We start from the raw sequence: 23420 nt of genomic DNA on the forward strand, positions 1-23420 counted from the left end.
TCCACAGTGTCATGGCCACAGCTCCGGCCTCCAGAGTAGAGCAGAGTGTTTTGATAAAATAATGTTTTTTGTTTTGTTTTTTCCTTGGGTTTTCATAGGGAACACTATGTGACTATATCATGAAGTAACATCTGTGACTGAGGTCACAGATAGGGCTAAATGAGGCCTAATCACTTTGACTGGATATAATATATATTAATAATTGATATTAATAATATTACTGAATGCCATTTAAGACTAATTAGTATGACAAATATCAGCTACTAAGACCTCAATATACAAGTATGCTAAAAAGTCTAAATTAACCTGCAGGTGATTTTATATATACACTGTATATACCTTAAGGATAAGAAAGGCAAATCATCTCTCAGACATCTCAATGCTCATGAATATTTGATACTCACCAAGTTCAGTGTCTCTGATGCCCATGTAGCTCTCCAGGAGGTCGTCCACTTTCTTTACTGCCTTCTCCTCAAATTCTGTTGGCTAGAAAACAACAGACAACTCAGTTTCTCTCATTCCGTTCCACAGTTTTACTGTAGTTTGTTGCTGTAAGACTTCCAAGGATGTTTCAAATTTTCCGTAAAAAATGTGATTCGGCAATCAGTCTGATCAGTGATTTATTATTCCATAGTACATAGGGACTAGGTGAGAGAGTAGGCATAAGTGGGTACCATATTTGGTTTGTTTGTCTGCGTGTGCCTTCAACAGAGAGAAACCTTTAAGATTATATTAGGAGCAAAAAAAAAAAAAAGACAACCTTCAAGCATCATAAAAGTGTCAACAGTTTCATGTCCAAAAGGAAAAACAATTAATAAAAAAAACTCTCTTTCCCAGTATAGGACATCTGCAACACTTGCACGCTTGAGTTGTCACACCTGGGTCTCAGTGGGTTTACCTAAAGAAACTTACCTCCTCTTCTACAGTAGCTGGACCCTTGGAGCGAAGCCTCAGAGTCCCCCTCCCTGTGCCGATCTTGTTATCACTGGGAGGTTTGGCGCCTTTTGACCTGGGCTCAAGCATTTCTGTAAGGTCAGAACGGAAACAATATAAAAGAGAGACAATTTTTTTGCAAACTGTCGCATAGCTGAACTTAAGCAACAATACACTGATGTTTTCAGCTACTTACAACCACAAGTTAACATTACAAAAATGACAAGTTATGGTTTCTACAAGCTATTTGTAGTCCTGAAATTAAAGTCGTGCTGTCTCACCACAATGATCAGCCAAGGTATAATTTGACCTTTTTAAAAGCATATACAGTAGACACGCATTCTGATGTTTGGGGGTTTTCTTATCACGCAAATGATCCTGTAAATGCACAAAATGATATCATGTCTCCTCGCCCAAATGCTGAGAAACACTGTAGCACAAGGTGAATCTGTTGTCCTTTTACCATATGTGTCACTTATGTAATGTGTTGATGCATCACCTACACTTTTTCTGGCTCTTGGTTTTCACTCACCAAAGGCCTTCATCGGCTCGACCAGTTTGAGGGTGAAGGACTTGTCTTTGGGCAGCTCTTTAAGCATGCGGGCAACCTCATAATGCCGTATCCCAACAACGTTACGTCCGTTAATGCACTCTACGTGGTCGCCCACACAGATCACCTTCACCCCGTCCACGACACTGCCCTCTTTGATACGCTGCAATACAGAAGAAGTCAGCGACACGTGTAATTATAAGGCAAGACATACATTTATGCATCAAGTGCCATAGAAAAGAAGTTTGTTTGACTTCCAAAAATAGAATATATATATGAATAATACTTTCCTGACCTTTTCCTCCACAGAAAGATAGCATATTTGACAGGGAAACTGTTCATGTCAATTCCTTGTGCTCCATAAACCTCTCAAAAACCAACATATACTGCATTAGAAGGTGTAAAATATCCCAAATGTGACAGGAAAGCTGCATTAGGCTGGACTATCCATGTTCTTAAAGAGTCTACAAATTGTTTAGAGTTAGAAGTTCTGATTAAGATCAAACAATAGGATATACTTTATTGTAAATTCACACATTCAGTATAGCTGCCTTCACAGTCTTAATAATAAAAAAAAAATATATAGAAACAAAACAGCAAATAATGTAGCAAATCACATCCACAAATTACACATATTGCATATAACACACAACACTGACCCGAGGCTTTAGCGCGTCAGATAAACACTGTCAGATGCAGTGCTTTTTGGGCATCACATGATGGCACATGTGAGCACTTTGTTATGGTGGAGTAAGACCACCGAGACCAAATAAGCTCATTAGACCAGACTGCATCAACAAGGGCATAATACCAAGCTAAATTATGATTTCAGCTTTGAATGTAAGTTGGTAAAGTTACTTTAAAAATGGCAGTTGTGCAAACAAGTCTATTTACCAACCAATGTGTTGTACACGCTGTGATAGCCATAATAGGGTCATTAAAAGCATCTTGAATTAGAGGAGCACAAAGTTCATCTGACACAGGAAACACTTATGATTAATTTTAATATTTCACTTTAGAAATCAGTTACAAAAAAGATGGCAAAAAAAGCAAGGAAAAGTCCAGAATCATTAATATAAAAGTAGAAAGTACAATATATAGTAAATATGTATAAATAAAAATGTAAAATATATGTTTTTAAAAAGGAATAGAGTTTTACATTGTTTAAAGCAAGTGTGCCTAACAAGTGATTACTTTAAAAAATAAATAAACATTTGTATGATATAACTGGTATTATATGGTAGTAAAGCTGAAAGAATTACATGATCATTTGATTAGTTAAACAGATCATTAATCAAGGAAACGTTTTTATAATAAGCTCATTTTATAGGTTAATTTCCATCCAAAGACATCACATATTGATAAGTTTTAGATGTGGATTTCTATTTAAAAAAAAAAAGGTTTTCTTGTTTTGTTGTGGAATAACATTGTAAATGTCTTACCTATCTTTTTGCAGTTGTCCTTATTTTTAAATTTATTTAAACTAAATGATTATTTGATTAACTGAAAAACAAATCAATAGATTTTTAATAAAAAAGTGTTAGCTGCATCCTTGTAGTGTTTTGACGTTTTGGCTGACAAAAATTTAAATTACTTTTGGGACAGTTGAAACACAGTTTATGGTTTAATCCTAACCATTAATACAACTTTAATTCTGTTACTGGAATGAGCAAGATAAAGACGTTTTGGTACACATGACATTACAAGTTTACCAGATAAGCAAAATACAATAAACACAGCAGATCCTTTTCTTTTAAATCAATTCATTTCAATTAATTTCTTTGTCTCATTTTGTGCCTAACCATGTATTCACTTAGTATGTTATAATAATAATAATATTTTTTTGTATTTATAATGCCCTTTACATTTCAAATGAAATCTCAAAGTGCTACAGTAGCAAGGAGTTAAAAACAGTTCCCAGAATATAACAAAATCAACATATAGCAATAAAACACCATAAACAGTTAGACACCATGTTAGGTAACTTCTCACCATTCAGGTTAAATAAGGTTGATATTAAGTGTTGTTTTTTTCTTACCTTTATGAAAGCGTATCCCACTCCATTGTCAGTGATGGTGAGGCCCAGAGCATCTTCAGATTTATAAATTTCCACCTCCTTCTTGATCCCTCTGATGTGGGCGAAGATAAAATCCTCAAGACCGATCTGGCCCCCCAGCAGCTTGTCCATGTCAATCTTGTGGGTGTTGAGGGTGCAGAACAGGATCTATACACACACATACACACACACATTTTAAAAAGACATTAGACTGAAAAAACACACACGTGATGAGACAGCTAAAAAAAAATTTAAAAAAAATTTAAAAAAGGAGTGAAAAAAGTGCTTTGATTATTTAACGGCTTCCTAACAGGCAGTGGATACTTAAAATGGACTATTGCCCAACTGTGAAGGAATACCCAATACAAAACAAACAATACAATAAAAAAAGAACCCATCGAGACCTCAATATACAATATTATCACGATGCTTTTGTCACGATAGTATTGCGATTTTAACAGTACTGCCACGGTAAATTTTGCAATACTATGCTGTATCAGATTTAAAAAATAAAAGTGTTTTAGTGTAAATGGCAGAGCACTGCCTCAGTATGCTAAATACAGGAACCATCAAGGAGCTTGGTCTCTACTGCAGCAGCCAAGTTACACAGTTATGCCCTCTTCCAACACACTTCTTGTTTTAAGTCCTGAGCCTATGATGAAGTAAAGGGGTAAAATGACCTTTCATCCCTGTGCCAGGAATGTTGAAATCTGGCTTCACACCTTGTGGCTGCCATGTCTTGGCAGGACATAGAGAGGGAAATTTGATCACTCGGAACACGATACGCAAGTGGCCTGATTTAAAAGCCCTTTAAACAGAGACTGGACAGTAAAACCTAGGAGGAGAATGGTGGATGTAAATCATGTATTGCACTCTAACTCACCAAGGCAGAAGTTATTAATGAGATCTACTTTAATTTCTATTAACTTAGATAAACCTTCTGTTATGTCCATATGCAACTTCTGTTGTGGGATTGGCTTCCTAGTAGGGCTTTGAGAAATACAAAGCCAGGATTTAGTGTCTGATTTCCGGGTTGCACGGTAAAAAGGGATTGATTCGTACTGGTTTATCAGGAGGATGACCTTTGTGCACCAATCAGGCTCTGGGAGCGAGGCCTGCCTTTTTTTCTGTGTGCCAATAGGCAACGCATTAGGCAGCATGGCCCCATGCGTTGCCTTGGGTTACCAGACTATAAATGAATGGGATTATAATAGAGGGAGGCCGCTAGAGGAGAAGGGAAAACAGAGAATGGGAGTATGGAGGAGAAGAAGAGGCTATGTCTGAGGCAAGGGAGGGGTGTACTGTAGCTGAATTGATGGCTCTTTCCATAACCCCCCAGGCCAGGGCATTACCAAAGAGCAAGTGGGAGAATAGCAGCAAACACCTACACCCGGTTACCAAGGCTGCCGACTGCATTAAGCAGCTCTCAGCACCCCTCTCCTCCTGCTGAGTGACGCCAGCGAGTTCACACGGTAGCTGGATGCTCGTCACACCACACACACACACACACACACACACACCACACACACACACACACACACACACACCACACACACACACACACACACACACACACACACACACACACACACACACACACACACACACACACACACACACACACACACACAACACCACACACACACCCACACACACACACACACCATTTTAACCTGACTCACACACAACAACAGAACTACACCTCCCACTGCCTGCACCACCATCAAAATACTCTTTTGGGTGTCACCCAACTTTTGTATTCATGAAAAACAGCAAAATTACAAAAGTGGCTTGTTTGGTGCTTATTTTTCCATGTAGCTCTCAGTCTCGGCCCCCCATCGTTAGCAGATGGATCTGATGCAAAAAAGAAAAAGAAAAAAAAGAAAAATAATCGCACCATCCCACCCCCATGATGCACCACACCTGATCCTACCCACACGACCACAGGTAGGCCTATTGTGAACATCGAGCTATTTAAGCTCTTTTGAATGCGCACAGATTCACATTAAATGGATCACAATGAGCTGAGGACGAAAATACAGACCGCTCGCTGGAAGCACAAAAACCTAAGAGTTTCACTCCAGACCTTGTCAGATGAGGAAACATTAAAGAAAGTAATTTTTTTACAAAGTTACAAGGGTTCCAGATAGTGTTGGAGGTAGGATAGTGTTGGACAAACAATGGAAAAAGAATAGTTCCGGGAATGCATACTTAATCCCAAATTTGGGATATCAATTTTAACATACAGACAAAACAGGCAAGTAGTGGATTATATTGGATGACAGGTTTTGGATAACTGCTTTACCTATATGCTAAAATATACAATGACTGAGAAAGCCTAGTGACGAGTCCATAGCAACCAATTCATGTGTTGAATTTATTACCCAGTGTGCTTTGTTGAATGGTCTCAACGTTCTATTTCATGTGAATGCTAGTTTACTAGAGGAGTAACTTAGTATTTCAAGTAATGCAATAATGCAGGAAGTGGGCATTTAGTTTCCATGCTTATTGTGTTTCCACAACAATATGAGTGAGTAAATCTACTGAAATGCCCACCATCTTGGTGGAGAAATCAGAGGTTAAGTCAGTGGCTATCTGTACATCTTTGCCATCCGCAAACTAGTACAGAAGGCATCAATAAATTGCTGGAGAGGGTCATGCCTCTTTTCCCAATTACTTGGAGGGTCATAGAAAAATGTATTGCTGGTAATGGGAGGGTCAAGTTTTGACTAAAGATTTTATTTTCTGATTATATATCCATCTTGTTGGCCGAAAAAAAAAAAAGTAGCCGTTAGCTAGTAACTGGGACTTTTTTTTTTTTTTATAATAGAAAACCAAAAAAGGCAAGTCAAGCAGGTACCATGTAGTGGAAAAACGCCATCAGTTCTTTTAAATCAGGGCTGAAGACCTTTTTGATGCTGCCTTGCTTTAAATTATTTTTAATTTCTTATACTGCGCAGTCACTTTTATTCTCATAATTTATCTGTTTATACAGTTTTAATTGTTTTTAACTGCTCTATAGTGTTTCATGTAAAGCACTTTTAATTGTCCTGTTGCTGAAATGTGCTATACAAATAAAGCTGCCTTGCCTTTCCTGACTTGCCTTTCAAGGCAGCACGTCAGAGCAGTATATTGTAATATTGGGTGGCCAACCAAAACAACTAATCAACTATTTCAATGATGTTCAGCTTCTCAAATGTTTTCTTTCTTTTATATAAATTGTGGATGAAATATCTTATAATTCTGGACTGTTGGTCGGACAAATCAAAACTTTTATTAATTCATTAACAAAATAAGACTTTTCAAGCAGATATGATACAATATACAAATAAAAGTACATCCAATGAATCTCCACCTACAGAGATCACTTTCCCTGCATGTAAGATAATAGCCTTTAATATGATCTCCCTCTCAATTATGTCCGTCGTTAAAACAGTATTGATTCTCTCATTGTGCAAGGCACGGTTTTATACAATTCCAGATAGTTCACCGTCTTCATCTTAACAAGGCAAAGTTAGCCAGGATATACAAATGCTGAGCCAACAACAAGTGATTGGTGTAAGGTCTCAGAGGCAACCTGGTTGGTTGTGGATGTTCTGGTCATGTACAACACAACCTTTATTTTGGGTCCCTTAGTGACACATACAACACAAACTTGGGCTGACCACTGCCCTTGTTAGAGTGAGACCAGAAGGCTCAGTGTGGCCCACAGGCATGTATAACGTTTTTGCTTAAACTACCTTGATGGCTCAACGCCTTATTCTCTTAAATTGAAAGAGCCTGACTCCCTCATCCAACACTAGATGGCAATTATTTGGCCATTTTGCTTACTCAGTCTACCATATAATCATTGTCTATCGTTTGCCTGTATTTCTTGTGTGCTTACTTGCTTGTGTGTTTTTGTTTTTTTGCTGTTATTGAAAAAAATGCTGCTGCTGTAACAACAACATTTCCCCGTTGTGGGATGAATAAAGTATAGTCTAATCTGATCTAATCTAATCTTATGTTTAATTTAAAACAGACAAGATTAAGTTTACATTAAGTGGGGTTAAGGACACATTTGAGAGAACATGGATGCCTAACACAAATTACTGACTGGGAAAGAGTTGAGTACTTCAACCTGTAGTGCATAATCTTTTTCTTCAAAAATCTTTCATTTCTTTTTTAATTTTGCTTGCCTGTAGGATTTATAATTATCAAAACTAGTATAGTAAGTAATATTTGCTGATTAGTACTATTATTGTCATTATCACCTGTGTAATATTTCTTTCTTGGTGTTCTCTCACGCTTTCTTAAGAGGATGTGTGGCAAAGCTTGAGAAACCTGTTTCTTTGTGAACTGAACTGCTGTCCATTTACGGCCTTTTCCACAGATCTTTTATTGTCAGAAAAGAGGGTTGGAAAGATTAAACAGAGTATCATGCTTACAGAGGGGAATTACTTATGTGTAACCAGTGGAATAATGTTATTCCCATTTCCTGTCTTCTTCATACTGTTATTTCGGTGTCGGTGTTTTTAGTAGTTATCAGGGAATGCTGATGTAAGCTGTGTGTATTGTGGCGTGGCTGTGTTTTTAACAGGATATCACATTCCTCAGCATTTAAGCCAGTGTAATCATTTACCTAACTGCAGATGTGAGATTCTTCAGAATGAAAAACTGAGGGTTTGTTTCATAAAGGTGACTCAGAAAATAGGAGCTCATTATGAGAATCCTGACAAACTTAACTAAGATGAATTTGTTTCATAAAGCCGAGCAAATGGGATCCTGGTTTTCAAGCAGTGGTTAAATCAATTCACAGTGAAAAAAACAAACCTGACAAAATGTTCACAGCCACAAAGCAGCAGATACTATATAATATAAAAAGGGTAAAATATTTCAGCAAAACCGATACAGTAAACAAAACAAACAAGAACTGTTTGAACTCTACACTGTCTCACTACAAGATGAGCAAGATGCAACATAAAAAACAGCTTTGACATATCAAATAGGCCTGCGGCCAGATCATTTATTTTGTAGCAGAATTTGAACATAATGAGTATTTTCAGTAATTAAATTGATTTGTGCTACTTTGTCAAAACAGCATCCAAATGGTGGAATTACTGTTTAAACACCTTCAGATTGGCTGTCTGTCCTTTTGGTGTTTTTAATAGATAGATTTCTGGGTGTTTGATTCTTTCTCATAATTGTATTTTAACAAATTGTGAAAATGCTACCAACTATGAGGCTTTAAATCAGGGATCTAAGATGTTTCATACCTTAAATTTTCTTTGCAACGCACATAAAAAAAACCATGACAAATCATTCTGAATTTCTTCTGAAATAAGCCAGAGTTCCTAAAGTAATACTTGTTTAAATGGTAATCTTTCTCTCTTTGATACATCACCTCACCTGTCCCAGACAAGTGAAAACAGATATTGGTCTCTAGCTGTGGTTGTTTTATACGCCACCGTCACATTGATCCTCAAGGAGACCGAAAGAAACCTGAACTCGCCTCTGAAAAAGCCTACTGTTGTTCTGCGCGCTCAGCTGCCGTGACAACGCTTTCTTCTGCATCGCTGTTGGTGAACAACCACTTAAATCACTATATAACCAGATCCAGTCCAGGATAATTTCAGACTGTGTTATTAACAACTAATACGATATAAACGGGCCAGTTTACTATGCAAGGAAATAACAGTGGTGTTGTAGCCAATTTAGACATGTGCTGCATGTGTGTATTATGTGTATAGTGTGTGTATGTATGTGTGTGTGTGTGTGTAAGGTTTGTGTGAATGGTTTGTTTGTTACATCACCTGCACACCTGTGTGTATGTGTGCTAATCAGAGGTTAGAAAGGGAACCACAGGTGAGAAGGGGATTAAGGAATCTGGATCTGGGAAGCCACACAGTTTTTCAACCTGTGTGCGAGCGATGTTTTTAGATCTCATCTGCTCGTTTTTCATCTTTCACAGTCAGTCTTTTTGTAGGTATTATTAAAAGGCATTTATAAAATAAAAAGGTTAACCTTAAGACCATGGCAGACCTCATTATTTGCAACAGCAAGCATTGGAACTGGTTTCAAATTCTCTCCAGTGGCATCTTTTGTGGTCAGATTGCCACTACAAGTGTTTTTAACTAAGATTAAAGTGAACATGACCAAGTAAAAAAATGTTTAACACAAAAAAGGAAATCAGCTTTCCTTTCTAATACAATACAAGAATCCCACTAATCCTTTACTTTAAAGTGCATACCATTAGTTTGCATGTTTCAGCCCATTTTCTGTCCATTACAGGCCAACACTGAGAGGCTCAGGAGGAGCTTCTACCCTCAGGCCTCTAGGATCCTAATCAACAACATTCAAGACTTTCCCCCGATTTTCAAATGGGAGGATTTGTTGCTTTTCTCTGCTGAATAATGGAATCTGAGACTGATGGTCAGACCAAACAAGCAATGTGAAAACATCAACTTTGGCTCTGAAAATTTGGGATTGACATTTACTGGCCCAATCCCAAAGTCCTTTGGTGTGAGTTCTCGCACGATTTGTAAGAGCTTTGGGTTGTCCCAATGTGAAATTTCAAAGGGCGTGAGGGTTTGAGTACACACTTACCGAGCCCTTTCTGTGAGTCTGCATCAATGCAGACTTCACCAAAAGGGAATTACCCACAGTTCAAAGAGTTCTGACATTTAGCTCGGAGACCGTGGAGAGATCTGGAAATTACAAAAGGTAATCAACAGCACGACACACGACCACGGAGCGGAACGGACCTGTTTTCCAGCTTGTAAAACAAGAATTAGAAAATTTGGAATCAAGCAGCCGTCTCCTGTGCCTTGGCCGTGTGGAAAGCAACAACTTAAAATGAAAATATCCAAACCGGCAACCTCTTTGTTGTCGCCAAGGTAACATGTGATCTTGTGAAGTGCTGTCCCAACCCCATTTATACTTATCTGAGCCCATGTGGCCTCACTCACTTAGCACCTGAGATCAATTAAGTCTGTGAGTCTTTAGTCCTCAGTCCTTACTTTGGGATTGGGCCATTACAAACATACTACTTACATACATTTTATAGACTCACATAGTTGACCAATATATTTAATGAAAATAATTAACAGTTTATAGTTTTGGAGCAAGTACAAGCCTTTGTGAATCCTGTCTGAAAACGCTTATGCTTATGTTTTTGTCTGATGTAATTCTGAACAGCAAAAGAATTCATTATCATTTCACAGTTATTAGATTACTGTATCATTCTGTATGAGCATCCTATATTGTGGTACACACTCAGGGGCAACTTTACTAGGTACACCTTTATTATTAAGGTTGTAGTTTGCAGTGGTGTTGAACTGGAATGCATTATATTGAGGTGTTTCTAATATTTAACACACACACATTGATAATACTATGAATATTATGATTTTGATTTTAGTTACAAAAATAAATAGATAAATCTAGCAGGAGCTAGGTTAGTACAAATAATTCTATTTAATTCAATTTTATTTATAGTGTCAAATTACAATAGGAGGTATCTCAGGACACTTTATAGACCGAGTAGGTCTAGAACACACTCTATAATTTACAAAGACCCAACAATTTCCCCCAGCTTGCTCAAACTCCTTCAAATGAGATTGTTTCACCTAATTGCCTCACTCCCCCGATGACCAAATATCTTGCTGTAAACCTGGAAGTACAACCACCTGCAAAACTAAAAACAAGAGGTGTGGTTCTGTGCAATGACCGCAACCCAGATATTCAAACTGTAGGCAAATGGCTGTTTCTGATGAGCAGGTGGACCAGAAGCAAAGTCACACAGAGAGCCACACCTCAAACTCGACAGCTGCAGGGCAACCAGACTTTGACCTGAGCAAAGTGAGCACATAAAAAGATTCCATTCTTCATCTAAGGACTGCAACATTGCATTCATTCATGTCTTGCTGGCTGAGATAACACAGACACTGCACCGGGTTTACATAATATATGCTTTGTAAAGCCTTTACTTTAATGTATTTGCTGTTATAATGTTTGAAATGTCATTTCACTCAGACAAATTCCTTTCCATCAGTTCTGCTTCCTAACTAAAGTGACTGACTGAGCTTTTGTCTAACATTGTGTCCAATTAAAGGCACAACAAGACACTCACAGTGAACCCAAACATGCTTCAATGCAATGGGATGTCTGTTTAAAAAGAAATGTGTCACCTAATAGATGCAATGAGCACAGGGCAGACATTGCCATTGTTCATTACATAATTCATATTAGTCTCAGCCGAGCACCCATGTAACCTCAGAGCCACTAGTTTACAAACAACCACAGCTATGTTTTCTGCTTGGCTCCATTTGCGAATATTTTGTGCTCCAGTTTACTTCCGTCTTTAGTGTTATGCTAAATTCAAGATGAAGTCTAAATGGTGATCTTATCAAAATAAAAGCGTTATATGATATGGAAGTCTCTGGGTCATTTTAAATTTTATTTACAGCTGTTTGTGAGATGTTTTACTATGTAAATGTTTTTACAGTACTTAGTCATAAGGATTCAGCAGATGGCCCATTTAGAAAATGCCTGATGCTCTGTGGGAAATATGTCTTTTCAGCACATTTTGAGTGCAGACTGAATTTAACAGTTTTTGAATGAATAACAAGTCAAGTACTGGACCCTTCACACTTGCTCTTCACTCTCAATACTGATTGAAATGTGTCCATAGCATTGAATACCAAACACTGTCAAGTCACGAGGAGTCCAAGTTGTGTCTTTAAATTGCTTCTTTTGACAGACCAAGGGTCCAAAACTCCAAAGTAAATAACTTCCAATGATAAAAAATAGAGAAAATAATAAAATTCTAAAATAATAAAAGCTTAAACATGAGAGTAAGTGGCAGTTCTGCTTAAGAAATGCTGAACGAGGGACAGCCTCGAGCGTTTGCTCCATGTTGGCTGAGTCCTGCAGCAGCCCGGGTTTGAATCCGAACCTGTAGCCCTTTGCTGCGTGTCACCCCCCCCCCCCCCCCCCCCCCCCCCCCTTTCATGTCTATCCACTGTCACTTTAATAAAAGGGAAAAGCCCCCAAAAAATCTTTAAAAAAAAAAATCACTACCGATTAATCATTTGCAGCTCTACAAGTATTGATAAGAAATGAAATGTCTGGGGTGGCCTCTAGCTCACCCAGTAACAGCGTGCACCCCATGTAGGCCGAGGCCTTTTCAGCAGCCACTGTCACTCTAAAATAAGGGGGAAAATAATCTTTAAAAAAAAGACTTTGAACGTCTACAAAGATATGTTTTGTTGGGAAAATGTCAGTTTATTATTAGGTGACTAGAACTAATGCTGTCTAATAGAACAGCCCGTCAATAAATCCAATCTTTATAATGATAGAGGTGTTTCTAGCTATTCGTATACTCTTACTTATATGAACTGGGCGTACAAAATATTAGTAATACCTCACAGTAGGGTGAGAAAAAAAGTATAATTTGGGTAACGAATCTTAGGTATATCATATTGGCCCTACACTTATCCAGCGCTGCTTGCAGGTATAGAATAAAAATAGACATTTGTCGGGAAATAACAAAGCTTTCATCTTACGGTGTAGATATCTTTTGTCCTGTGATACAGAGGTCATGTCCAGTCAACATGGGCAGCAGAGTAAGGTTAGGTGGTGTTTATGGAGGGAGGAGGTCCTGGGCAGAGCGGCTCCCCAGGGTCCTCTGGGATGCCTCTGGCTGTGGCTGGGATAGTTATCTGGTTAGATTTGAGGCAATGCCCACTGAGCCGGAAGTGAGGGACTTCCTGTGGTAAAAACTGTGGAATCCAACAACTCACAATCCATCCATCTGCCTGTCTGTCTGCATCTGTCTTTGTCTCTGTGTAACTATATGCCACAGCTGTGAATAAGCCAGTGTTCACAGTGGCTCACATACTTTCACACTATACAACGCCAATGCAACACAACTGCTAATGGTACAAACGGATAAGTTGAAATTCGGGTTGTTGTTTTTCTTTCGCTACCTGCTTGGAAAGCTCGGAGGCAAGAATTCAGCAGGGAACATTTTTTCCTCCTGATGTGGCAACAATCACAATGAACACCAACATGATTCTTAACTGATCCCAGTACTGTAGACCCCCACTTGTCCCCCTTTACAGATGGGGTCAGAGGTTAAAAACAGCTACAGAACAGTACTCCTAGAGCTGGTACAATGTCAAAGTCTTGCTCAAAGACACTTGAGTAGGGCAGTGCTTGCAGAGACGGAGGTTTGAATCCAGTCTTCTGACACAAGCTGCTAAAAAATCAGCTAAAATCCCAAATCTATTTAGCTTGTCTGTAGTACTGTACTTGTTGTTCAGAAAAGAGCACACCGCCAGGCAGTTTCCGTACTAATACAAGTCTAGACAGATGCAGAAAAGCCTTGAAGAGGGACATTGATAGACATGATGAAACAAATGCCCATAGACAAATGGCTGGTGTCCAATTTAGAACAAAAATACTGCAGTGTTTGAGCCTCATTAAGGATCACATCTAGTCCTATTGTGCACTTCACTGTAAATTAATTTCAAATTATTGCCATTGTTGAATAAAGCAAATCGGGACTGTATCTCTGAGCTTCAAGAAGGGATAGGAAGATCACGGCATGAGCTCTTACAACACACCAGTCATATTTCAGGCTGACCAAAGGCAAACATGCCACTCACGCTTTTATTTTGAAAACTTAAGCTTAAGCAACCTGGGCTTAGAAGACATAGAACCTGCTTTTGTTTTCAAAACTTGCTCGTAGCTTGTGCTCATGCTTCCCAGGGGAATAGGATGCTGAATTAAATACTGTGTCAAAACATATAGGTAATTTGTCAGGTATCCAGTGACTTCATTCTGAAGATAAGACACAGATCTATCTCAATCTTGCAGGGTTAAAGCTGGGTGTGCAGGCTGGCAGGGCGTGCCTTATACACACACACACACAACACAACACACACACACACACAACACACACACACACACACACACACACACACACACACACACACACACACACACACACCCACACACCACACACACACACACACACACACAAGCTTTGACAGGAGACAATCAAAGCTGACTTTTAATGGCCTCCACCAGGCTAATCTCTAAGAAAAGCCACTTATAAAATTATTAAAGACTTGTAAAGTAAAAGGTAGCAATACCACAGTCTAAAACTATTCCATTATAAGTAAAAGTATTTAAGTATTATCAGCAATGTACTTAAAGATCAAAAGTAAAAGTACTCAATCTGGAGACAAATGGCTCCTGTAACTGATATATCATATGTCATTATTAGATTATTGGTATTGATAGATAAATAAATAAATAAATAAATAAATAGCTGGTTGAGGTGAAGTTTTACTTAGTTTATTTACAGTTAGTAAATTTAGTCCCAAGGTTTCCAATTTAGGGGTCTCCCAACGGTCCCAAGATAAATTGATGGTTTTAATGTTAATATTGGGTAGGAAAAAATAAAAAATAAAATCAAAGTTCGACTACACAAAGTTGCATTAATTCTTTGGAATTGTATTCATGTTTAATCCTTTCTGATCTCTTTTGACCAAAATCAATTAAATTAAATGATATTTGAGGTTAAACGGGCAAATACACATCTAAAATGAGACAATGGGCCCCAACAGTATTTGGTGTTTATTCATAAGAGTTCACAAGACAAAAAGGTTGGGAGCTACTGGTTTAATCTTGAACAACGATAGTATTTTGTAAACCTATCATAATATCATTATCCTTGTCTAAAAAGAAACTAGTTTCCATAAGTCTCAAGTAAATGTAGTATAGGGTACAAAGTACAATATTTCCCTATGAAATGCACTGAAGTAGGCCCTAGGCCTAGAAATTAGCATAAAATGGAAATAGTCAAGTACAGTACAAGTAGGCTACCTCAAATTGTATGTAAGTACAGTTAGTATATGTAGGCCTTCAAGTTATTGCAACAACGTTTGTGAAAAGTCTAGAAACAAAGGTAGACAACACTAAACACTTGAACGCAACACTAAATCACTCACATCTATGTGTCCTCCTTTAACAACAGGTGAGCTCTTACCTCAGGTGGGCTTATATTAAACGCGTCTGCTATTTTCGAGTACAACTCCTTCACGTTGGAGAATCCCTCGATCCTGCCGGTGGGGCTTCCGTGCGCCAGCTGCGTGTGGAAGACCAGTTTGGGCCGCAGATTTGCAGGTGGAGGCGGCAGCCCCGCTCCGTTCACGGCGGATTTAGCCAAGCTCCCAGCTGCACCTGCGTGTCCACCGCCGACCTCCTCGTTCTCCACCAAGTGCTCCTTCGTCGATTTGTTTTTCTTCCTCCATGGTCCCAACGGCATTTTAATTAGTGCTTTCGTATGTTTTTCGACGTTGGTATTAAAAAGTCCGAGCCGCTGTTATACCATTGAAGTAGGCTAGTTAACCTGTTGAGTTCGGTTCCGAGCCCAATGGTTGTACTAATTTACTTCCTTATTTCCTTCCTTCCGCGACACACTTTTCCTCTCCTCACCTGCCCCACAGCTTGGATTAATGTTCTTCGACAGCTACTTGGACTTTGCTGCTTGCTAAATAAACGTTGTGAATATTCAACAGGTAGGTGGTGGCGAGTATGGGATAAACTCTGACACAACCTGCTGGCTGATTCTCGGCTAACAATAGCTCTGTTTGTCTATCGGCGTGCTGCTACACGCAGGCGCAGTGGGACGAACCCAGGCTCAGTCCCAGTGCACCTGCACATCGGCACAAGGGGCATCCCTTAAAAACAATTATTCAGGTATTTTTTAAACACTTGCTGCGAGTTAGTCGCCGTGGAATAAGTATTCAGATATTTCACTTAAGTAAAAATAGCAATACCGCTGAGTACAAATAGCCTAGGCCTATGTTAACCTAAATTCCTGTTCCTACATAGCCTACATAATCTTAAAAAAAACATAAAAAGTACTTAGGCCAAGTAAGTATTAAAATATACTTTGAGCAAAAATACTCTTTTTGCAGAATGGCCCATTTCAGAATAAAACATATAATATTACTGGATTAATGAAAAGTGAAGCTACTTTTTTTATATGTTTTATATATTGCCGGTCATCTTATCATACTTTCTTAGTTCTGCTGAATCATTTATATGATAGCTTTTGTTACTTTTCAGATTATTAATGCAAACTATAAATTAACTATGACATTATAACGTATTATTATAGGTTTTGCCATGTAATAGCAGCTTATATTTGGCTTTGAGCTTTAAACTAATGAGCACAAGTCAGCAGCTAAGGGTAACCTCTCTGTCAAACAAGGAGCAGTGCCCCTGTGGGCCCCTGAGCCATAATGAATTATGTGGCGTCCCCTGGTGGGAAAATGTACAGTAAAGGCCTCTGTGTTGGCAGCTGATAGCCAGCAGCTGAGACCAGACAGCTATATTTACACATTCATGATTTTACCATTGGTAAACATTAAATGCAGTCAACATACTTTTAATATTTATCTTTACACGTCAGAGATATTACTGTATATGTTTTACAACAACAAAATATTCACATTTGACTAAAATATAAGTCTGAAGAAGCGTTTTCTGATGCCCACTTTTTGTGCTGTTGCTATGCAGACTGTTCACTGACTATAACGGTTTTAAAGTGATGATTGTTATTACACGGTTTATTTGATGAAGGAGGAGTCATCACATGCCACCCCATAACTGAAACAGCTCAAGATCACTTCAGGTGTAAAGATTTATTTTAAAATTCAAGTTCAATATCTTCACACGTCAGTTTCTAAAATGCACACATGATGATCCAGTTCATTCAACCACATTTCTCTTGAATAACATGTACACAGATTTTAACACAGCCTGCACATTGAGGTTGTATTTCTACGTGACAAAATAAACACTGACAGTTACAAAATATCAGTAATAAAGCCTGTCAGATCTAAATGAGAGCAAGAAAATGTACTACACTGCAATATTTCCAAGGATCACTGGGATTTTTTGTGTGGCAACTGTAGACTCACTCACTGCCAAATATTTCAAACAAAAAGATAAAGTGATTGTGGCAAAGACCCACATACATAAAATGTGTTTCTTTTTTAGATATCAACAACCCGGACAGTCTTTCACTTGCACTTATATCAACTTGGCAGCATGCATGGTCTTTATAAAAACACCATATAGCTCAAAAATAGAAATTGCACATTCGTCGTAGGGGGTCCATCTGTGAACTGTCAGAACTGTTCTCTTTTGTGTGTGTGTGTGTGTGTGTGTGGTGTGTGTGTGTGTGTGTGTGTGTGTGTGTGTGTGTGTGGTGTGGAGAGAGAGAGAGAGACAAGGGTAACAAGGGCGAGCGTTGTCATGCGGTTATCTCTCATCGTTCAGTCCGCGTCCTTCGTCCTACGCAGGCAAATGCCGTTTCAGGACATCCTTGGCGTTACCAGGCAACGTCTCAGGAAAGTTAACGTCAAACTCCACCACCAGGTCTCCTCTCTGTTCTGGGTTTTTGGGTAAGGGGAGACCCTGTCCGGCGACAGTCTGTCTCATGCCAGGCTTGATGACATCCGTGATCTTCATGTTGCACGTCTTCCCATCTATCGTCGACACGGTAACTGAGCATCCGCACAATGACTGCAAAAGATAGAAACATGGAAGTCAGGAGGACAGCAACCCACACATGAATAACACATGAATCTGTTCATTGGCTGAGCTCAATGTTTACATGTGTAAACTAGTGCTGGGTAATAGGATTGAAATGAAAACATGATATTAATAAGGATGTCTTCGGATATCAATATATTGCACAAAATAGCAAATGCACACAAATTCACAACTAAAACAAGCCAATACTGACATCTATATTTGACAATTGACAAAAATCGCCTAATAATGTATTGGCTATTATTGGCTATTTTTATTTTTACTCAACTTTTTTTTTTTTTAAAGAATTATAAACTTGTAATTTTTCTCTGGTGCACAAACTTTATAATGGACACAGTGTTTTCATCATTTTTACTTACAGACTACACAGGACTCCAGATTTTTGAATACTGAGCAAATTATACAACACCTTTGACCAAATAGGTCTATTTATTATATTTTCAGGCAACAATCGGGCAGGATAAGACCATTCTGTCTGATAACTCTCATGTTTTGTTTTCACAGTTTGAGCTGTTGAACTCAGGAAAGAGGTACAGGGTTCCTTTGTGTAAATATAATAGGTAGCACTCATTTGTCCCTCTCGCAGTAAAGCTCATTAATAAGCAGTGATGAATGTATAACTATGAATCTTTTAATGTATATCTGTGACTGTGATGGATGAAAAGGATGAGTGAAATTGTTTTAGTTTGTTTTGTTTTGAAGTATGGCTTTTATCTTATTTAATATAGAAAATTGTAAATCTGCAATTTGCACAGGCCCTCGAGTAGCCCATATGTTAACTGTACATTTGTCTTTTAATTGTTTTTAGCCCTGTGCTTGTTGTTGTGTCTGTAACCCTTGCAGCTAAGTAAGTTACTCAATGTCCAAAACAAATTTCTCCTTAGGGAGACCAAAAAAAGTACTTTGACTTTCTAGATTTCTCAATCGCTAGACCAAATCAACAGTCTTTATTATTGGAAGTTTACTCACTTGTTATCATCACATGATAACAGGTGGACGTAATCTCTCTATTCAAAGTTTGTCTTTGGCATTGGACATAAAACCACCTCCTTTTTTCCTATTTTCATGTCTTACTAATAACACTGAGATGATCAAACTACTGTGATTTTAAATATGTGATTCTCAGCATGATTCAAATCAGAGCTGATCTGTTGCTGTTTTGATACATCGGTCACATATTCAGAGATGAAACAGTGAGATCTCAGAGTGTTGAAGAGTGTGGGAGTGTAAATCTTGCAATGTGTGCACGTGGGCATCCACCACCTCTCTGCCCTCCATGTGATACAGCTTATATTTCTCATCATAAGTGAACAGGCAAAGTGTGTATTTAAGTACAATGCTCATTCAGGAAGCCTGTACTTTCCAGGGAAAACAACTTTTGAGGCAGACTACCTACGGCTTATTGATTGTGACCAGGCTTTTTTGAGCATCAGAGCTTTAAAACGTCACTCTAAAGTAAATATGAGCTTGTTCTGAATCTCCCGTGTGTGTGACTAATCCATCTATCAGACTCTATTAATACTACTACACTCAGTCATAAGTGTGTGCCAATGTAGAAAATTATTCACCTGTCGTAAGCTTACACGCACAGGATACACAATGTTTGAGCCCTCCCGCCTAAAGTGAGGGTGTGGCTTGTCCTTGATGACGAAAACAATGTCAGCAGGAATGGTATTGGACGACTCGTCTCCCTCCCGCGGGAACGTGATCTTGGTTCCCTCTTTCCAGCCCCGCTTGATCTCGATAGTGAGAATTTTATCCTCATTGCGCATGGTCCTGCCGTCTGGATTTAGCCTTTTGCGAGAGATTTTCATCCTCTTGGTGCAGCCATGGAAGACCTCCTCTAGAGAAACCCTCAGTTCGTGGATGATGGCCGGGTCCTGCTTCCGCCGCTGCTGCCCTCCAGGGCCAACATGCCCGTCCCGAGGGAATCCGTTCAGGTTGAAGTTGGTGAAGGACCCAAAGGGGTCGTTTCCATCCACCTCCATGTCGTCATCGTCTCGGCCATTGGCTTTACGCCCAAAGAACATTTCGAAGGGATTCGACCCCCCAAAGAAAGTGGCAAATGTGGCGTGAGGGTCACCGTGGAAGGTGTAGGTGAAGGTGTTGCCTGGTCCATCACCAGTAGGCCCATTTCCTCCCTTGAGACCTGATGAGGAACACATAGGATTCATCAGTCATCCTAACATTGACACTCCGCAGTGGGTGAGCTTACAATGCCACAAATGATGCCTACTTTGTCAATCCAATCCACGGGATAGGTATAAGACCTGATACTGACCTTGTCAATAACATAATTAGTCTGCACTACACGACACAGTCTGGAGCACATTCCAGGACATCAATGTCAAAGTCACTTAAAACATCAATGGATCCACTGAGTCTGTAAGGATTTAATTTATATAACAACTGAAGCAATTGTACCCAAAACAACAGTTAAATCATTCCACAACCAGAAACCATTGATTACCAGAACCATCCAGGATGCCTTAAACACACACACTGCAGCCTTCAAATTAGGAATGCAGTATTGGACAATTTTAAAGCAGCAGCCTACAATGTGAGAAGAGCAGTAAAGGAGGCAAAAACGGACTACAAAAAGAAAGTGGAACTACAATTAAACAAGAACAACCCCAGACGCACGTGGCAAGGTTAAGAACTATCACCCTCTCCTAAAAAGTAAGCTTAACACATTTTTATGCTCTGTTTGAGGCCATCAGCAGCCAACAAGCAAAAACAGCTGAAGCAGAGATTAATAGATGAATGGGTGCCCCACTCACACCCATCTACCTTTTTGAGCACGACTTCAGGAGGGCTTTTAAGCATGTGAACATCAAGAAAGCATTGGGACCTGACGGTATCACTGGACAGATCTTTAAACTGTGTGGTGACCAGTGTTCACAATGAGTCATTGGCTCAGTCTGTCAGACCTACTTGCTTTGGGAAGCCCACCATCATTCTGAACGACTACCACCCAGTGGGACTCATCTCTGTAGTAGTAAAAATGACTAATTACATCTGCTCCTCACTAGCCAGCACAGTGGACCGCTTAGAGTTCGCCTACCATTCCAACCGCCCAACAGAAGACACCATTGCACAAATCCTCCACAGCACCCTATCTCACCTGAACAAGAAAGGAAGCTATTTGAGATCGCTGTTCATTGACTACAGTTCAGCGTTTAACACCATAGTTCTCTCCAGGCTCGTCACAAAGCTTAAGGACCTTGGATTAAATAGCTCACAGTGATGTGGATAATTTACTTCCTGACAGGCAGACCCACAGGTGGTAAGAGTAGGCAGACAAAACTCATTCACTCTCATCCTCACCCTAGGGCTGCGTTTTGAGTCCTGTGCTGTACTCCCTGTATACACACAACTGTGTAGCCACTTTCGACTCCAACACCATCATCAAGTTTGCTGACGACGCAGCTATGGTAGGCCCGATCACTGACAATGAAAAGGCCTACCTGAAAGAAATAGAGGACTTGACCTGCTGACAACCTACTCATGAATGTCAGCATCCATGAGTATGTTTGTCCAATAGCAATGTTTAAGAACTTGCATGTATCCCGAATAAAGCCGGCACATAGACACTCTGTATTGCTTGTGTGAGCCTTTAAAGACAGACATATTGTACACATTACCAGCTTCATATTTTCATTTTCGAGTTCTATTAGCAAACATTTGCATGCTTTACTGATCAAAAACATCATGTTTCACTTATACTGGCCCTTTTTGAAGATGATCAGCACTTTTGCTACATTAAATGGTAAAATAAGGTAAATTCATATGCCCCCTTAATTAAAAATGATTTGGATGTAGAAATGATCTGTGGTCTTTTTACTTTCCTCACATCAAACATGCTTCCAAACAATACATGTCCAGATACTACATAGGACATTCTGTACATAAAGGCTTTGATATAATCAAAAAAAAAATCTATTTCAACACCCACATTTGTAATACAATCTGTGATGGAAATGATGGCAGGCCTTTATTTCTTTTATAACTACAGATATAATGTAGCTAATCCATAACTATTATGCAATAGCTATGCATAATAAAATGCACAGAATTGTCGGCCTATGATGTGCTAACCATCTGTTTTCTAAACCTGAATACAGTGTTTAACTGTTTAAAGCCGGCTGTGTTTATAACGGGTTTATAACGGTGTATTGAAGGTGAATTAAACATCATCACAAACGGTTAAAAATGTTATTCAATGCGATAAAAAAAACACATATCACCTTCTTCTCCATACTGATCATAAACTTCTCTTTTCTTCGGATCACTGAGGACTTCATATGCCTCAGCGATTTCCTTAAATTTCTCCTCGGCGGCTGCAGACTTATTTTTGTCCGGGTGCCATTTCAACGCTTGTTTTCTGTAGGCTTTCTTAATATCCTCGTCTGTGGCTCCTTTAGAGATACCCAACGTTTTATAGTAATCTTTGCCCATTTTCACGTAGGCTATCCCCGATAATGAAGAATAAAATAGCAAAAAAATATAAAAAAAAGGAGGGGGAGCTGGCAGACTGGACTGATGGTCGACGGATGGTTGTCACAGCAGTAAAGCAGCCTCAGTCTGGACAAATAAACAATAAGAAGCCACAAACAGACACACAGTGCAGGATGAAAACCATTTAGAGGCGGTTAGTCAACGCTGTGGACCTTATGCTATTTATCCGTGACTGGACGGCCCTCTTTAAATAGCTACAGCTCCCTCCTCCCCTACATCCACAGCGCCAACATCAAGTTAAACACAATAAATAATTCTGGTTCCGGTGAGCAGAGCCCGTGTGTGTGTGTGTGTGTGCGTGTGTGTGTCAGGATGAGCTGTGAGTGGAATACATGTGCTTTAGGGTAAGGTAGCTCATTGGATAATATTTATCAGAATGGACTACATTATGATCATCACTAATAGTTCATGACTGAATTAATCTGCTGTATCCGGGGGAAAAAATGCTGTTGCTGGGCTGACTATAGCCCCCCATCTGTGCAAGGTGTACAGAATTTAAAAAAAAAATGAATAGCCTACGTATCAATTTATTATGCATGTAAGCACGATAGCAAATTTAAAAAATAAGTAAGAAAATGAGTGAAATAAGAAAACCTCGCGTGAAGTTTCTGATATATAAGATTATCACAGGTGAAATTTCACATTTGAGATGCAGATTCACAAACAAGTTCAATATGGTTCTCGTGTGATATACCCACAAGTGAATTTTTCAAAGAAATGTTACTCTTTGCAGTCTTTGCAGATCCT

At 39.1% G+C, this 23420-nt stretch overlaps 3 protein-coding genes across 6 annotated transcripts in view; 1 reads left to right on the forward strand and 2 right to left on the reverse strand.

Annotated features, from left to right (window-relative positions):
- Nucleotides 1-16207, reverse strand: part of gipc2 (GIPC PDZ domain containing family, member 2) — a 39577-nt gene extending 23370 nt beyond the window's left edge. For 2 of the 3 annotated variants that reach the window (XM_032531358.1, XM_032531357.1), the window contains exons 1-5: nt 15577-16206; nt 3522-3707; nt 1466-1646; nt 913-1025; nt 405-486 (exon numbers count right to left, since the gene is read on the reverse strand). In XM_032531358.1, the coding sequence (XP_032387249.1) occupies nt 405-486; nt 913-1025; nt 1466-1646; nt 3522-3707; nt 15577-15855 (841 nt within the window). In that variant the 5' untranslated portion in view covers nt 15856-16206. Of the gene's footprint in view, nt 1-404; nt 487-912; nt 1026-1465; nt 1647-3521; nt 3708-15576 lie in introns of all 3 variants that reach the window. The other variant, XM_032531359.1, reaches the window with a different exon arrangement.
- The window catches only part of LOC116699312 (calcium-binding mitochondrial carrier protein SCaMC-1-A), a 29422-nt gene that overhangs the window by 561 nt on the left and 5441 nt on the right, over nt 1-23420 (forward strand).
- dnajb4 (DnaJ heat shock protein family (Hsp40) member B4) lies at nt 17225-22915 on the reverse strand. 2 transcript variants are annotated; one of them, XR_004334342.1, is made up of 4 exons: nt 22403-22915; nt 19724-20304; nt 17829-18125; nt 17225-17786 (listed from the first exon to the last, which is right to left on the reverse strand). XR_004334342.1 is itself a non-coding variant. In XM_032531356.1 (3 exons), exons 1-3 carry the CDS (start codon nt 22611-22613, stop codon nt 17895-17897), a joined length of 1023 nt encoding a protein of 340 aa, XP_032387247.1. In that variant the 5' UTR covers nt 22614-22915; the 3' UTR covers nt 17225-17894. The 2 variants fall into 2 exon arrangements, 1 of the variants encoding a protein (XP_032387247.1); XM_032531356.1 differs by having other exon boundaries at nt 17225-18125.

The sequence above is a fragment of the Etheostoma spectabile genome, chromosome 12 (assembly GCF_008692095.1).
Source record: "Etheostoma spectabile isolate EspeVRDwgs_2016 chromosome 12, UIUC_Espe_1.0, whole genome shotgun sequence".
Taxonomy (NCBI): domain Eukaryota; kingdom Metazoa; phylum Chordata; class Actinopteri; order Perciformes; family Percidae; genus Etheostoma; species Etheostoma spectabile.